This window comes from Gossypium arboreum, chromosome 13 (assembly GCF_025698485.1).
Source record: "Gossypium arboreum isolate Shixiya-1 chromosome 13, ASM2569848v2, whole genome shotgun sequence".
NCBI classification, from domain to species: Eukaryota; Viridiplantae; Streptophyta; class Magnoliopsida; order Malvales; family Malvaceae; genus Gossypium; species Gossypium arboreum.
Genome location: NC_069082.1, coordinates 96,111,445 through 96,127,367, shown reverse-complemented (window position 1 = coordinate 96,127,367; position 15,923 = coordinate 96,111,445). Strand labels below are relative to the sequence as shown.

At 38.4% G+C, this 15,923-nt stretch overlaps 1 protein-coding gene across 1 annotated transcript; it reads left to right on the top strand.

The window, feature by feature from the left end:
* The first annotated feature begins 13,133 nt into the window (after nucleotides 1-13,133).
* On the top strand, nucleotides 13,134-15,126 carry LOC128286827 (uncharacterized). Its single transcript, XM_053024559.1, has 4 exons — nucleotides 13,134-13,446; nucleotides 14,159-14,268; nucleotides 14,651-14,800; nucleotides 14,905-15,126. Exons 1-4 carry the CDS (start codon nucleotides 13,134-13,136, stop codon nucleotides 15,124-15,126), a joined length of 795 nt encoding a protein of 264 aa, XP_052880519.1.
* The last annotated feature ends 797 nt before the right edge of the window (nucleotides 15,127-15,923 follow it).

Sequence of the window (15,923 nt, the reverse complement as noted above, 5' to 3'; positions counted from 1 at the left end):
GATTCGTAATACACTGAGGTCAGAGTAGTTGAACCCTGAAACAGGGAGACTTTAACTAATAAACTGTACTAATTGGCCCAACCAAAATTCTAGAAAAAATTAGTAGATATATATATATGAGTCTAGTTTCAGGAAAAATTTACGGAATTGGATTTCGAGTTTCAGAACTCGAGATATGATTTTTAAAGCGATCGTGATGCAGTTAGCCAGCTTGTCCGGAAATTTTAAAATGAATTGTATGAGCTGTTTAATTAATGAATTAAGTCCGTTAACACCTCGTGTTCGACTCGAAACGGTCTAAAGTGCACGGGTGTTACATTTAGTGGTATCGAGCAGGTTTAGTCGGTTCTCGGACTAACCTAGCATGTGTAAAAGTTTAGCTATACATGCCACTGATCTGTGATAGTGTGATGTTTTCCGACGCGTATAAGTACAGTCTTATTTAGACAGGGTACTCTCCAACCGAGCTGCGCCAACCATGTTCAATGTTAAGTAAAGGTATTTGAGTAAAATTATGATTATGATAAGTCTCGGTTCAGAAAAGTATGAATAAAGGTTTATGATACATATGTGATAATATGTGAGATGAAAGTTCATGTTGTGATTACGCACTTGGTCGCGAAAACGAGCGAATTAGCCTACGATCACTCCAACCTATTAAAATAGAAGCTTCGGTTAAGTACCTAACACACAAATTGAAAGAAACCCTAACCGAAAGTTGTTCAAAAGACTACTTACTATCGCCTCGCTTAATTGAGCGTAGTCTTAGCCCGCTTAGATCGTTGACGAAAGTTGATAATAGACTCCCTGATGATTATCTGCAAGACAACCGAACTATTATTCATGTTTTCCTAGTTCATATGGATTGAATCAATGTATATCAGCCGAAAGAAAACATAACCCCAAAACAGGGGAAAAAATATTCGGCCAATACTAAACCCAAGCCAAAATACCTCAGTTTGGATCAATCACAATGAGGAACATTACCTCTGGTCAAGAATGCGAGAAAAGGTTTTGATCGATTCTGTAATATTCGAGAACTCCTTCACTCCTTGAAAATTACTTAAACCCAAAAAACACCATAACCAAGAGAATAAGGAAAGAATTGGCATTCAGAGAAAAAAAGAAGAAAAGCCGAAAAGCAGAGGCACACAGGGACTTACTGGAGAATATTCGACCACTACACTAGTGAAAAGGGAAGGGATCCAGAGAGAACAGAGAGAAGAATAGAAAAGGGAAGAAGAAGTATTCGGTCTAAGGTATAATCGATTGTGAAAGGAAGAAGATAGAATCCCGAACCAAAGCGACAAGAGAAAAAGATGAAGAAATCGATCAAAGCTCAAGAGAGGGGAGAATAAACAGGAATCAGCCTAACCAAAAGGTACAATTGTTAGAGAGTCAGGAAGAAAGAGTAGCAAAGGTAGTCGGCTAACCTTAATTGACTGGAAGGAAAAATAAAGTTGCACAACAAACGTAAAAACAAGGTACCCGAAAAACCCAAACAAGATTCGGCCAAACCAAAATGCAAAATAGCACCAAGAGAAATGCAAAACAAACTTGGTAATAGACGAAATGGAGAAAGAACCCACTACACTCCAGCCAAATTCCCTTGAGCACCTAGAGTCCCCAAACGACACCGACACTCTCCTTACTTCACTCCTCAAATTTCTCCAACTAAACACTATCCATATCCCCTCAAACTCCTAACTTTTCTCCCCACAACACTCCTAGATTTCAGCTACACACTTTCCACTCCCCTCAACGCTCTCAACCGCCCATGAGTATCAGAATCCTACTGCCATACAACCTCCTACATGGCACAACAGCAAAATAAATACCCTTTGTATACCACAGGATTCGAACTCAAGTCTCTTAGCAGAAGTAACACGCCACTATCCCCTAAACCAGTAAGCTTTTTATGACATAACTAGATTTATTTAAGAACCCTACTGTCTAGAGAAAGGGTTTAATTCAAGCAAAAAAAAAAATTTGTCCAAGAAAAGGCTTGAACCCAGGACCTCTCCCACACTCCTCAAGACACTCAACCATTGACGCAGACATGCATTTGTGCAACACAACGTAAAAAATTGATTACTTAGATTTTTGGGGCGTTACAAGTTCTAATATGCCTATGGGAACTTCCGCTTGCTTATATAGGACTGCAAGAAGATATGGAAAAAGTATCCATATTTTCTTCTTACGAATGTAGTGGATCATGCTTCGGTATATCCATGTTCCAATGTAAATTCTTTCCTTCTGCACTGTAATAGCCCATTTTTAGTCAAATCAGAATAGTGGTTTTGGGACCACAAATCTAAGGTTAAAATATTTATTTTATTATTATTTTAATGTCTACAGCATGATAATGTGATTGTGTGAAAATTTTGTTAAGAAATTTTATCGTTTAATTGGTCAATTTGATAAAAAAAGACTAAATCACATAAAGTGAAAAAGTTGTGTTCTATTAGTTAAAGGTGTTTAATAGCTATAGAATCTTAAAGTTAAGGTCCTTAAGTGGTAATTAGACCATTAACATGATAATGGATAATAGTTTCTTGGTAAATTTGAAATAGTTAATGTTTAATTAAGGTTATTTTTGTAAATTGGTTAATAAAGGTTAATTAAATAAAATAAAACCAAATTTATTCCATTATCATCTTCTCCAACCGGTTTCTAGGGCAAGAAAAGCCATTTTTTCTCCAATTCATTTGGCTAAGGAAAATTGGTGCAACTAGGTATGTGTTTTGTCTCGTTTTAATTGATTTTTATGTTTTTGTGATCGTTACAACTAGTACTAGCTAGCCCAAGGACTAATTTGCAAAACTTTTAAAGGTTTTGAAAGTTACCGTTGATTAATATGTATGAGTTTTGATGATTGATGATAGATTTTGAATGGTTGTTGATAGTTAAACAAGTTTTGTTAAGTGATTTTTGATGAAAATGCAAAATAGGGATTAAATTGTGAAATGTGCAAAGTTAGTGGTTAAAATGTGAAATAAATGAAAAATATGGGTAGTTAAGGGCATAATAGTAATTCGGCTAGCATGGTATATTAGGGGCAGTTAGGGGCATAATAGTAAATATATGAGACAAAAGTGTAAATGTGTTTTAACGTGTGTTTTGGACCAAATTTAATGAATAGATGATTAAATAAGTTAATTTTAAATATATTTAGATCAAGAAAGGAGAAATACGGACTTGGATCGGGAAAAAGATAAAGTACTCGATTAATTGACAATTTCATCATTTTTGAATTGAGGTAAGTTCGTATGTTATAATTTCATTTCAAATGTATTCTATATGCTTTGGTATAGCATAAATTATGATTATGTGCCTTCGGACAAGTTTGGGAATGATTCGACAATGATTCGATAGTTGGAATCCCGGTTGAGCTTTAGGAATAGTTTAGGATACTAGTGACTTGTCATTAGGGATACTTTGAGTTGGCTTTGGGCTATGATATAGCACTTCGGGTGCGAGATAAATCGATTTGGCTTTGGGCCATGCATATCTGCTGATTTGGCTTTGAGCCATGATATTAGTATTTTAGATAAGTTACCTTGATTTGGCTTCGGGCCATGGTATAGGTACTTATCGTGTGAGACCCTTGAGTATCTGACTTTTATTTCAAATGGTTCAAAGGGTAAATGAAAGACGAGAATGTATATGAGGTTGGTACGAGATGGTACAAGTATGTGTATAAACTATTTTAGTGTTGAATCGAAGAAATGAGAATGGAAGTATATGAGTATTTGAAAGGTTTGTTAGCTAATGTAAGCTACATGTTGATGTATTAAAATTATTAAATTATATTTATGTGATTGCATTAAGTTTATTTCATACGAGCTTACTAAGCTTTATAGCTTACTTTGTTTGTTTTTCTATGTTTTATAGTGAATTCAAAGCTAGCTCGGATTCGAGGATCGTCGGAGACATCGTCACACTATCCACCTATCTTTAGGTACCTATGAACTTGGTATCTTAAATATATGGCATGTATACAGATTTTGAGTCATTTTGGTTATGTTATGTTAATGAATTTGGCCATATGAATTGGCATTGTAAATGTTTATGTTTGGTTTGTAAATATAGCCATGAGATTTGGCCTAATTTGGTGGATTTTGGTTATGTACATATATGCGTATATATGATTGTTAAAGTGAGCTCATGAATGGATATGTGAATAGATTATATTATGAGGCTTGTGGATATTGAAATAGTATATGTTAAATGGTTGACATTTGATACGTGATATTCGTGACAGGTTTTAAATATTTATAATTAATCGTTCTTGAAACTAACTATTATCACGATGAAGGCAAGTGTACCTATCGAACAGTAGTATAGCTTTAGCAAGACCGGATTGTCGAACCCAAAGGAACCAAGAGTACTAGTAATTACCTTTTTTTTATTATCTAGTTTAAAAATTAAAGGATTTGGTTATCTAAACTAATTACTAAACTAAGAGTGCACAGAGAGAAAGTTTGGGAAAATACTTTTGGGAAAATTCGATTGATTAAGACAATAACTAAGGAAAAATCCACCTAGACTTCACTTGTTATTTGACTCAGAATCAGACGATTTATTCATTTGACTTGATCCGTAGAAATCCCTAAGTTATATTATTATCTCTCTCGAGGCTAATAACGTCTAACCCTAGGTTGAATAATTAAAATCTCTTTCTAATTAACACCCTAGAATTGCATTAACTCGATCTATGGATTCCTTTATTAGGTTTCACCCTAATCCGGCAAAATCTTGTCACCCTATCTCCAGGTGCGCAATCAACTCCGCTTAATTATGACAATTTTACTCTTAGACAGGGTCTATTCCTCCTCTAAATAAGAGCTTAGCTTGAATCAATATCCTGGAATCTTAAAACAAGAATTAAGAACACATAATTAAGAACAAGTCAAATATTTATCATGCAATTCAGATAATAATAACAAGATTCGTCTTAGGTTTTATTCCCCTTAGGTATTTAGGGGGTTTAGTTCATACTTATGAAAGAAAACATCTCAAAAGCATAAAGATAACAAAACATAAGAAAACCCAAAACTCCTGAAGGAACTTGAAGGGAGATCTTTAGTCTTGGTGATGGATCCGGCTTCTGAGATGGATCAATCGGCTTTCCTTGAGTAATTCCTTGCTTCCTACTTTGCATCCCCACTTCTAAGTGCCTCCTCAGGTGTTTAAATAGGATTTAGAATGCCTAAGAGCCCTCAAAATTAGCCTTTTCCCAATAGGGTTATACTTGGGCTCAACAGGGATACGCCCGTGTGACATGCCCGTGCGCGATTACTCCAGCCCGTGGTCAAGGCTATTGAATAGGCACGAGTGTGTAGTCTACCTGTGTAAGTCATGCCTCGATCCTGCCAAAGAGACATGGCTGTGTGACACGTCTGTGTGAGGAAGTCCAGGCCGTGTTGATTTCCCATGTGGGTCCATTTTCTCTAGTTTCGGCCGATTTCTCGCTCTTTTTACTCTCCTATGCTCACCTAAGTATAAAACATGAAATTAAAGAATTAGGAGCATCGAATTCACCAAATTTAACGAGAAATCATCCATAATTGTGTTAAGCATGGGATAAAAATATGTATAAATTACGGTTTATCAACATTGGATATGAATTATGTTTGTGAATTGGTGAAAAATGATGTATGTTTGGTAAAGGTTTAGTTAGTTGATTTGTAAATGTGTTTTGGTATGTTTTGATTGAGTAAGACTTAAGGTTATAAGAATTTTGGTTGTGTAGGTATATGCATATTTAGGTGGCAAATTGGCTTGGTAAATAGCCTATTTTTGTCTACACGGGCAGAGACATGGGCGTGTGTCTCAGCCGAGTGTGACACATGGTCAAGTACATGGCCTTTGTGTCCCGTGGTGTTGAATTTGAAATGAAGTCAGTATGCTCTACACGGCCTGGCACACGGGCGTGTGTGGCCATTTGTAGGTCACACGGACTAGTCACACTGGCGTGTGTGTTGGCCGTGTGACCCAAGTCAAAGAGTTACACGGGGTTGGACACGGGCTGGGACATAGCCATATGCTCCTATTTCGAATGTCCACATGGCCTATGACACGGGTGTGTCGGGTGGCCATGTGAGACACACTGCCTAGCCATACGGGCGTGTGTCCCCTATTTCAAGGAAAAAATTTCTAAGTTTCGTAAAAGTTTCTTAAGTTATTGGTTTAGTCCTGAACCACTTCCAAAGCATGTTTAGGGCCTTGTAGGCTTGTATTAGGGACAAATTGTTTGAGATTGGATGATGAATGACTGAATTGAGAAAATGTTTGCTAAATGGTTGTTTAATTGTTTTATAAGTTAGGTAACACTTTGTAACCTTATTCTAGAGTTGAATACGGGTGATGGGTGTTACATTTATTTGTATCAGAGCTATGGTTTAGTTAATTCTAGGACTAACGTAGTGCGTGTGAGAGTCTAGCTATACATGCCATATATAAACTGTGATAGTGTGATGACTCCTGACATTTTAAAATGTGTTTTCATATAGTAAATGGATCCCAATCGAGTATAGCTGATGAGGTTGAAAGTAATGCACTCGTTCTCGCTCAAGGGATAGTGCTGTTTGTTTCTAGACCCGTGTCAAGTAGCTAGGGAGGAGAAGCTAGTGAAGCCATCTTCCAAATGATGAATGAGAGGTTCGCAAAATATATTCAAATGAATTCGGCTGCTCAACAACCTCCACCTCCTCCTAATCCCCAACCGGTTCCCATAGCGCCCCAACGTATCGAGCTTTTAAAATTGAATAAACCTCTAGTTGACAAGACCCATAAACATGGGACTGAAGAATTCAGAGCTAATGTTGATGATGATCCTGAAAGAACAGAGTTTTGGCTTGAAAATATAATTCGAGTGTTTGACGAACTTTCTTGCACATTGGCTGAATGTCTAAAATGTGCTATATCACTGTTGAGAGACACTACGTATTAGTGGTGGAATACGCTAGTATCAGTTGTTCCGAAAGAGAGAGAGTCACTTGAGAGTTCTTTCAGATCGAGTTCAGGAAGAAATATATAAGCAAACTATTTATGGATTAAAAGCATAAAGAGTTTTTAGAACTGAAACAAGGCCGTATGACCATAACCGAGTACGAGAGAGAATTTGTGCAGTTGAGTAAATATTCTCGGGAGTATGTTTCTACTGAAGAAATTATGTGGAAGCGGTTTGTTGACGAGTTGAATGAAGACATTAAACTTCTAGTTGAGATTTTAGATTTGAAAGAATTTGTTGTATTGGTTGACCGGGCTTGCAAAGCTAAAGATTTTAACCGAGAAAAGAAGAAAGCTGATTCAGAGGCTAGAGATTGAAGAAAAAGACCGACAAATAAACCTTATCATTCTTCGTCAAAGAAATCTCGAGATTTATATAGTCGATCCAATGCATCAGTGGAATATCAGAATTGAGATCATGGAAATCAACATGTAAATCCTAAAGCTGAAACAACTTTGGTCTCGAGTGTTGGTAGTGTGAGAAACAATAAACTCGAGTGTCAAAAGTGCGGGACACGAAATTATGGAGAGTGCTAGAATAAGAGTGTTAAAGCTTGTTTCAAATGTGGCTCGCCAGATTCTTTTATTCGAGATTGCCTAAAGTTATAGAAGAAAGATAAATTTTAGAATATAAGACCAAGTAATATGACTGCGAGAGAGAGACCACCAAGGAATACGGGCAATATGTCCAGTGGTAGAGGTGTGACTAGGGATTTAGCAGTGAGATCTGAAGCTAGAGCACCAGCCAGAGCTTACGCTATTCGCGCTTGCGAAGAAGCGTTGTCGCCAGATGTTATCACCGGTACATTTTCTCTTTATGACACTAATGTGATTGATTTAATTGATCCTAAATCGACACATTCGTATGTTTGTGAAAATTTAGTGTCTAGTAAGAAATTGCCTATTGAGTCTACATAATTTGTAATTAAAGTATCTAATCCTTTAGGCAAGTATGTTCTAGTTGACAAAGTATGCAAGAACTGTCCTTTAATGACTCGGGGTTACTATTTTATGGTTGACTTGATGCTTTTTCCATTTAATGAGTTCGATGTGATTCTGGGTATGGATTGGTTGACTCTACATGATGTCGTTGTGAACTATAGATGAAATATTATAGAATTGAAATGTCAGAATAATGAAATTCTTCGTATTGAATTTGATAAATTGGGTGGATTACCTATAGTGATTTTGTCAATATCGGGTCAAAGATATATGAGAAAAGGTTACACAGACACTTTAGTATCTAAAACATAAGCGAGATAGGTTACAAAACCTATCTCGCTTATGTTTTAGATACTAAAGTGTCTGAATTAAAAATTGAATCAGTGCCAATAGTATGTGAATTTTCGGGTGTGTTTCCAAAAGAATTACCGGGGTTACCACCGATAAGAGAGGTCAAGTTTGTTATTGAATTAGTACCAGTAACTTCACCGATATCTATGACTCCGTACAGAATGGCTCCGACAGAGTTGAAAGAGTTGAAAGCTCAGCTGCAAGAGTTAATAGATAGAGGTTTTGCACGACCGAGTTTTTCGCTCTAGGGTGTGCCTGTGTTGTTTGTGAAGAAGAAAGACGGGTCAATGAGAATGTGTATTGACTATTGTTAGCTTAACAAGGTTACGATAAAGAATAAGTATCCGTTTGTAACGCCCTAAAATTTCTATTTTTATTTCTGCGAGATTTTGACACAATTGTGTATCTGCTTTAAGTGTTCTAGGTGTGTGTGAAAGGTCCCAAATTCAAGCCCTACCTTTCGCAAATTTTGATATTTTTCCGATCTAAACCTTGTGTTTTAGGAGTGGGCATTTATTAATTATTTGTAGAATCATATCAGAATGAGCCTGTTGGTTCGAGTGGTAAGGAAGTCTGTATGTGGTGTGGAGGTTCTATGTTCGAATCCCTAGGCGAGCGTGAGAGATTTTTTTGTTTGTTTGACCGAAAGAAAAAGAGAGTTTCGATCAAACAGAAATTCTGTGGAGGTTATCAGGAGTGGGTAGTGGAGAGAGTTAAGGGATTATGGGATATATGGTTAGTTTTTATTTTCCTCTCCCTTCTAAAAAAAAACGTCTTTGTTTTCTCTGCGTTTCTTTTCCCCTCTTTTCCTCATTCCCTTTCATCATTCAATTCTTTATTTTTTTCGTGGTAATTTCGTGGTGCGTTGTTCCTTCGTTGTCGTGCGTCTTGGTAAGTGAGGATTCAGTTTGGTTGAAGTGTATTTGAAGGTAGAGCTTTTTCTTAATAGGGTTTTTTAGAAAGAATAGTAATTCAATAAGATCGTTATGTGCAGGAATTGACGAGGGACCATCCGTTAGAGCTCTGACGATTTAGAACGTGCTAGCAGTAGTAGTCTTTGGCAGTAAGTGAGTTTCGTATTATTTCCTTTTTATCAAATTCATTAGTAAATCTGCTAAATCGCTGATGGGTACTCTATTTTTAGGCTTTTAAAGGCTCAGGATTGTTTGGCAGCTAAACGATATCAGGTGTGTACTCGAAATATAGAAAAGTGACGTTCGACAAAAGCCAAAAAACCCCACTCTCGATGCCACACAGATGTGTGGTAGGCTGAGTGCAATGACACAACCCTATGATCAATGAAGGCCAGGCAGTGCGCAAGACACAGCCGTGTGATGGTTGGAGTTAGTCGTATAGGCCACACGGGCTAGACAGAATTGGGCGTGTGGGCCTACATAGGAACGCCACATGGGCGTGTGGTAACTGGGCTAGGCCGTGTGATCCACACGGGTAAGGCTAATCTAGGTGTGTGGGCCCACATGGGCAACTTACACGGGCGTGTGGGCCTATATTACTGAAATTGGTCACACGAGTCGTCGTAATCGACTGTAGGCCTACCTTGGGGTCGGTAAATACTATTTACCCCTATAACCAAATGATCTGTTAGACTGAAATATGGTTATGAGCATGCCTATATTTATCTGTTATCTGATTATGAAAGCATGTTAAGCATGATTTATTTGTTAGTTCTGTATACGTGTTCTATTACTGTGATTAGGGCGGGATGATGTATATTGAAAAAAGTGTTCTGAAAGGCAGACTATACCTAATATTTGGCAGCACAGCTACATTATATCTGATATGTGCCGCATTGAAACAGCATGGTGTGTAGGGTTAGGAGGGTGTTTTAAACCCCACATAGTATGTAGGGGTGGTCGGAGATGGTGTGTAGAGGATGGGGGTAGGATTCTGTTATCTGATTTGAATATCTATAACTATATCTATATCTAAAATGGACTCAGGCTTGAATTTGTATCTGTATCTGACATGGGCCCAGGCCCGATTGTGAATCTGGCTGATTTGTGATATTTTGTATGTGTACATGCTTAACTCTGCTGGGTTACACACTGTGTTTACGTAAACTCACCCCTTTTCTATTTGTCTGTATAGGTAACCCACAATCCTAGGCGGATCGGTGCAGCGGAGGACTCGACGGTGACCATATTTTTTTACTATTTTATTTTGTTCTTGGGTAGTTAAGTTTTGGCATTCAGATTGTACTTTTCTAGGACTTTGGACTCTTTTAAAATTTTGACGTTGGTTTTGAGTTTTTTTTACTTATTTATAACTGTGATGTTTTTTTAAAATCTCGAACAAATTTTCTAGACATAATGATTTTTACAAGCTTTCGCTACAAACGCGTTTCATCTCTAAAGATTAAATGAAAGAAAGCTTTGAAATTAATAATAACTATAAAGGCTAATAAACTGGAAAGGTTTTAACCTAACGACAATGGTTTTTCAACCAATTTCAAAGGACATTTTCAGATTCAGCCATACTGTCTCATCGGATTTGGGGTGTTACATTTAGTGGTATCAGAGTCAGGTTTCAAAAAACTCAACTGTGTATTTTTGGGTTCCAAAATTTGGTCTTAAAGAATTAGTTTTCAAGTGATGTTAAACACTCTGATTAAGTGTGTGGTACACTGAGTCTCCGGCGTCGATCCTGTAAGTATTTTGAAACTTATATAGTTTATTTTGAAATACTGTAAATACATGTTCTGAAAACACTACAGTTAGCATTCTTTGAAACTGTAGTGAAGAGAATAGAGACTGAAACTTACAAAGACATTACTGAACCTCTGATATTTACTACAAAAAATATTTGCTAATAAAAACTGAAACTGATGCGTAAAATTATTAATGTAGATAAAGCTTCTAAATCACAATGAGCATACCGGGTATCAGTGGACGTGGTATTTAAGCCTGAGGTAAAGGTAGTATGGTGGCTCGAACTGAGTCCTCATATTTGGGCAACATGCCAAATATGGACATTAGTAAAACACTTGTGTCACCTGTTACTGAGACTAGGTCTCAGAGTCGTTCGGCCGGGGACGATGCACTGTCCCAAGCCATGTTGAGGATATTAGAGAGGTGATCATCTGGTTTCGTGATTGGTTTTAAATATTTATAATTACTCGTTCTTGAACTAACTATTATCGCGATGTAGGCAAGCGTACCTATCGAACAGTAGTATAGTTTTAGCAAGACCGGGTTGTCGAACCCAAAGGAACTAAAAGTACTAGTGATGACTGTCTTTTTATTATCTAGCGTAAGAATAAAGAGGTTTTGTTTTAACTAACTAATTATCTAAACTAAGAAAGCATAGAGAAAAGAATTGGGTAATTGCTTTTGGGAAAATCGATTGACTTAAGACAATACCTAAGGAAAAATCCACTTAGACTTTACTTATTATTCTGGCTCTGAACCGGACGATTTATTCATTCAACTTATTCCGTATAGATCCCTAAGTTATGTTATTATCCCTATTCAAGACTAATAACGTCTGATCCCTAGATTGAATAATTGAGACTCTTCTCTAATTAACACTCTAGGGTTGCATTAACTCGATCTATGGATCCCCTTATTAGGGTTCACCCTAATCCGAAAAAATCTTGTCACCCTATGTCTAGGCGCACAATCAACTCTGCTTAATTATGACAAATGTTCTCTTAGACAGGGTCTATTCCTCCTCTGAATAAGAGCTTGTCTTGAATCAGTATTTTGGGATATCAAAACAAGAATTAAGAACACATAATTAAGAACAAGTTAAATATCTATCATACAATTCAGAAAATAAGAACAAGATTCGTCTTAGGTTTCATTCTCCTTAGGTATTTAGGGGTTTTAGTTCATAACTAAATAAGAAAACATCTCAGAAGAATAAAGAATACAAAACATAAAGAAAACCCAAAACTCTTGAAGGGGAAATTGAGGAGAGATCTTCAGTCTTAATGATGAATCTGGCTTCTGAGATGGATCAATCGGCTTCTTTGGAGTAATTCCTTACCCCCTATTCTCCGTCCTCCTTTCTTCCTCCTATAGGGTATATTTATAGGCTTTGGAATGCCTAAAAGCCCTCAATTTAGCCTTTTTTGAATTGGACTCAACTTGGGTTCGGCAGGGACACACCCAGGTTCGATTACTTTAGGTCATGTTCTAGTCTGGCAAATGGAAACGGTCGTGTGGTCTGCCCGTGTGAGGAGGTCCAGGTCGTGTTGATTTCGTACTTTGGCCTATTTTCTCCATTTTTGGCCCGTTTCTTGTTCCTTTCGCTCTCTTATGCTCTCCTGAGTAAAAAACATGAAATTAAAGCATTAGGAGCATCGAATTCACCAATTCTAATGAGAAATCAACCATAAAATGCATTAAAAATGGGGTAAAAATATGTATAATTTATGGTTTATCAAGAGGGTTGCTGGGCCTAATTCTGGATCTGGAGGCCAAGGGTCGGTAATTGAATGGCTCCAGTCCAATAGAGCTGAGTTATTTAGGGGTGTCACAAGAGTCACCCCTAATGTGGATGAGTATTGGTTGGAGGCCACTGAGAGGATCATAAATGTCTTGGACTGTACCCCTGAGTAGAAATTAAAGTGTGTAGTCTCCTTGCTTCGCGACGAGGCATACCAGTAGCGGTTGACCATTAAAGAGGGCACTCATCCTGATCGTCTGACTTGAGAATTCTTTAAGACTACTTTTTATAGAAAATATGCGGGGGCCAGTTATGTTGATGCTCGCAGGCATGAGTTTTTGAATCTCACGCATGGTGATTGATCTGTGGCCGAGTATGAGGATGAATTTTTGAGGCTGAGCCGTTATGCTCGAGGTATGGTGGCATCAGAATATGAGAGGTGTATTCCCTTTCAAGATAGACTGAGGGATAATCTGAGGGTTTTGATTGCTCCACAGAGCAAGCGTGAGTTTTTTATTCTGGTTGAGAGGGCAAAGATCGGCGAAGTTGTTAAGCGTGCAGAGCGCCAGAATAGGGATCAAGAGAGAGGTAAGAACAAGAGGGAGTCGAAGCCCAGTTCTGGTCTTAGGCCTAGGAAAAAGGCCAGGTCTGATGGGCCAATTAGAGTGGGAGCCCCTATAGTTCCTACTAGGTTACAGCCATGCAGTGATTATAGGAGACGCCATCTGGGCAAGTTCTAGACGAAGAGTGGGGCGTGTTTGAGGTGCGGGTCTCTTGAGTACCATTTTAGGGAGTGTCTACAGCATAAAGATCCGATGCAAGCTCTAGCTCCAGGTATTGTACAGCCTCAGAGAGTAGTTCAACAGCCACTTAGGGGCCATGGACAGGCTAGGGGTGGTAATGATATGGGTCTGGACAGGGAGCACTAGGTAGAGGTGCTGGTCAGACCGAGGTAAGGCAGCCTGCTTTGGTTTACGTTACACGTCACCGAGAGGACAGAGATGCTCCTGACATCATCACCAGTACATTCTTTTTATTTGATGTACCTTACTTTGCTCTGATAGACATAGGATCTACTCATTCCTATATGGCCTGTTCTATTTTCAAAAATCTAGGTTATCGATTGAGAGTACTTCTAGCGAAGTTACTGTGATAAGTCCATTGGGGTAGTCTGTTTAGGTTAGTAAATTGTATGAGGATGTTCCATTAGAGGTGTAAGGGGAGATATTTCTGGCTAATTTGATGTAGCTTCCGCTTGGGGAGTTTGGCCTAATTCTGGGTATAGACTGGTTGGTTAAGCACCGAGTCAGTTTAGACTGTGCATCTAAGAGGGTCGTTCTGAGGATCAAGGATGACGTGTAGGTGGTTATAATTGGTGAGTGTTGAGACTATTTGTCACATGTGATCTTTGTACTAGTAGCTGAGAAACTGGTTTGAAAAGGGTGTAAGGCGTACTTGGCCTATGTAAGTGTTTCTGATTCTGGGGACTCCTCTGTTGGGAACATTAGAATAGTAAAGGACTTTCCAGACGTCTTTCCTGAGGAGTTACTGGTATTACCACCGAATCAGGAAGTGGAATTTAGGATTGAGCTTCTTCTAAGTACAACTCCGGTGTCCATCGCTCATTAACGTATGGCATCGAAGGAGCTTACAAAGCTTAAGGCTCAACTGCAAGAGTTGTTGGACCGTGGTTTCATTCGTCCTAGTGTGTCTTCGTGGGGAGCACCAGTCCTATTTGTTAAGAAGAAGGATGGGACCATGAGGATGTGTATAGATTAGCGGCAGTTGAATAAGTTGACCATTAAGGATAAGTATCCACTTTCGAGGATCGACGACTTATTTGATAAGTTTCAAGGGAGTTCTGTATTCTCTAATATTGATCTCCATTCAAGGTATCATCAGTTGAGTGGTTAAGGAGGTGGATGTGCATTAGACTGCATTTAGGACTTGTTATGGACATTACGAGTTCCTAGTGATGCCTTTCAATTTGATGAATGCACTAGCTGCATTCATGGATCTAATGAACCGAGTATTTCAGCTCTATCTGGACCATTTCATAGTGGTCTTCATCAACGAAATTCTGGTATACTCTAAGATTGAGGATGAGCATGATGAGCATCTTAGAGTAGTCTTCAGATTCTGCGTGAGAAGCAACTGTATACTAAATTCAGCAAGTGTGAGTTCTAGCTACGTGAAGTAACGGTTTTAGGGCACGTGGTTTCTGGAAAGGGGATTCAAGTTGATCCTCGAAAGATCGAGGTTGTGCTGGATTGGAAACAGCCTAAGAATGTATCTGAGATCCGTAGCTTTCTGGGTTTGGCGGGATACTATCAGCATTTCGTTGAGGGGTTCTATTTGATTGTTGCACCGTTAACTAAGCTTCTGCGTAAGGGTGTATCATTTGTCTAGACTGATGCGCAGCAATCGACCTTTGAGAAGCTCAAATATGTTCTAACTTAGGCTCCTATTCTGATACAGATTGAATCTAAAAGAGAGTTTATAGTATACAGTGATGTGTCGCATGTTGGACTGGGTTGTCTTCTGATGCAGAATGGTAAGGTTGTGGCTTATGCGTCCCGTCAGCTTAAGACGCATGAGGCCAACTATCCGACGCATGACCTTGAGTTAGCTGCTGTGGCCTTTGCACTAAAAATTTAGAGGCACTATCTGTATGGTGAGAGATGTATTATCTACATCAATCACAAAAGCCTCAAGTACCTCCTCACCCAGAAGGAGTTAAATCTTAGATAACATCAATGGATTGAGCTACTTGAGGACTACGATTGCACAATAGAGTATCATCCGGGTAAAGCCAATATGGTGGCCGATGCTCTGAGTCATAGGGTGATGACTAATCTAAGGGCTATGTTTGTTAGTTTGTTTGATGATGGAAGTTTATTGGCCGATTTGCAAGTTAAACCGACTTAGATTGAGCAGATTCGAGATAAACAGATAATAGATGAGACTCTGGGTGTGCGATTCTGTCAGGTTGAGAGTGGTACTACTGCAGATTTTGGATTGAATAATAATGGTATTTTGTGTTTTCAAGGCCAGATTTGACCTTCGAGGAGGAGCTGATTCGAATTCTGGAGCGAGACGTTAACATTTCGAGGAGGAAGTCTATTCCTTTAATAAATGTTCTGTGGTGAAATCATAGCACTGAGGAGGCCATGTAGGAACCCAAGGACTCAATGTGACAGCAGTAC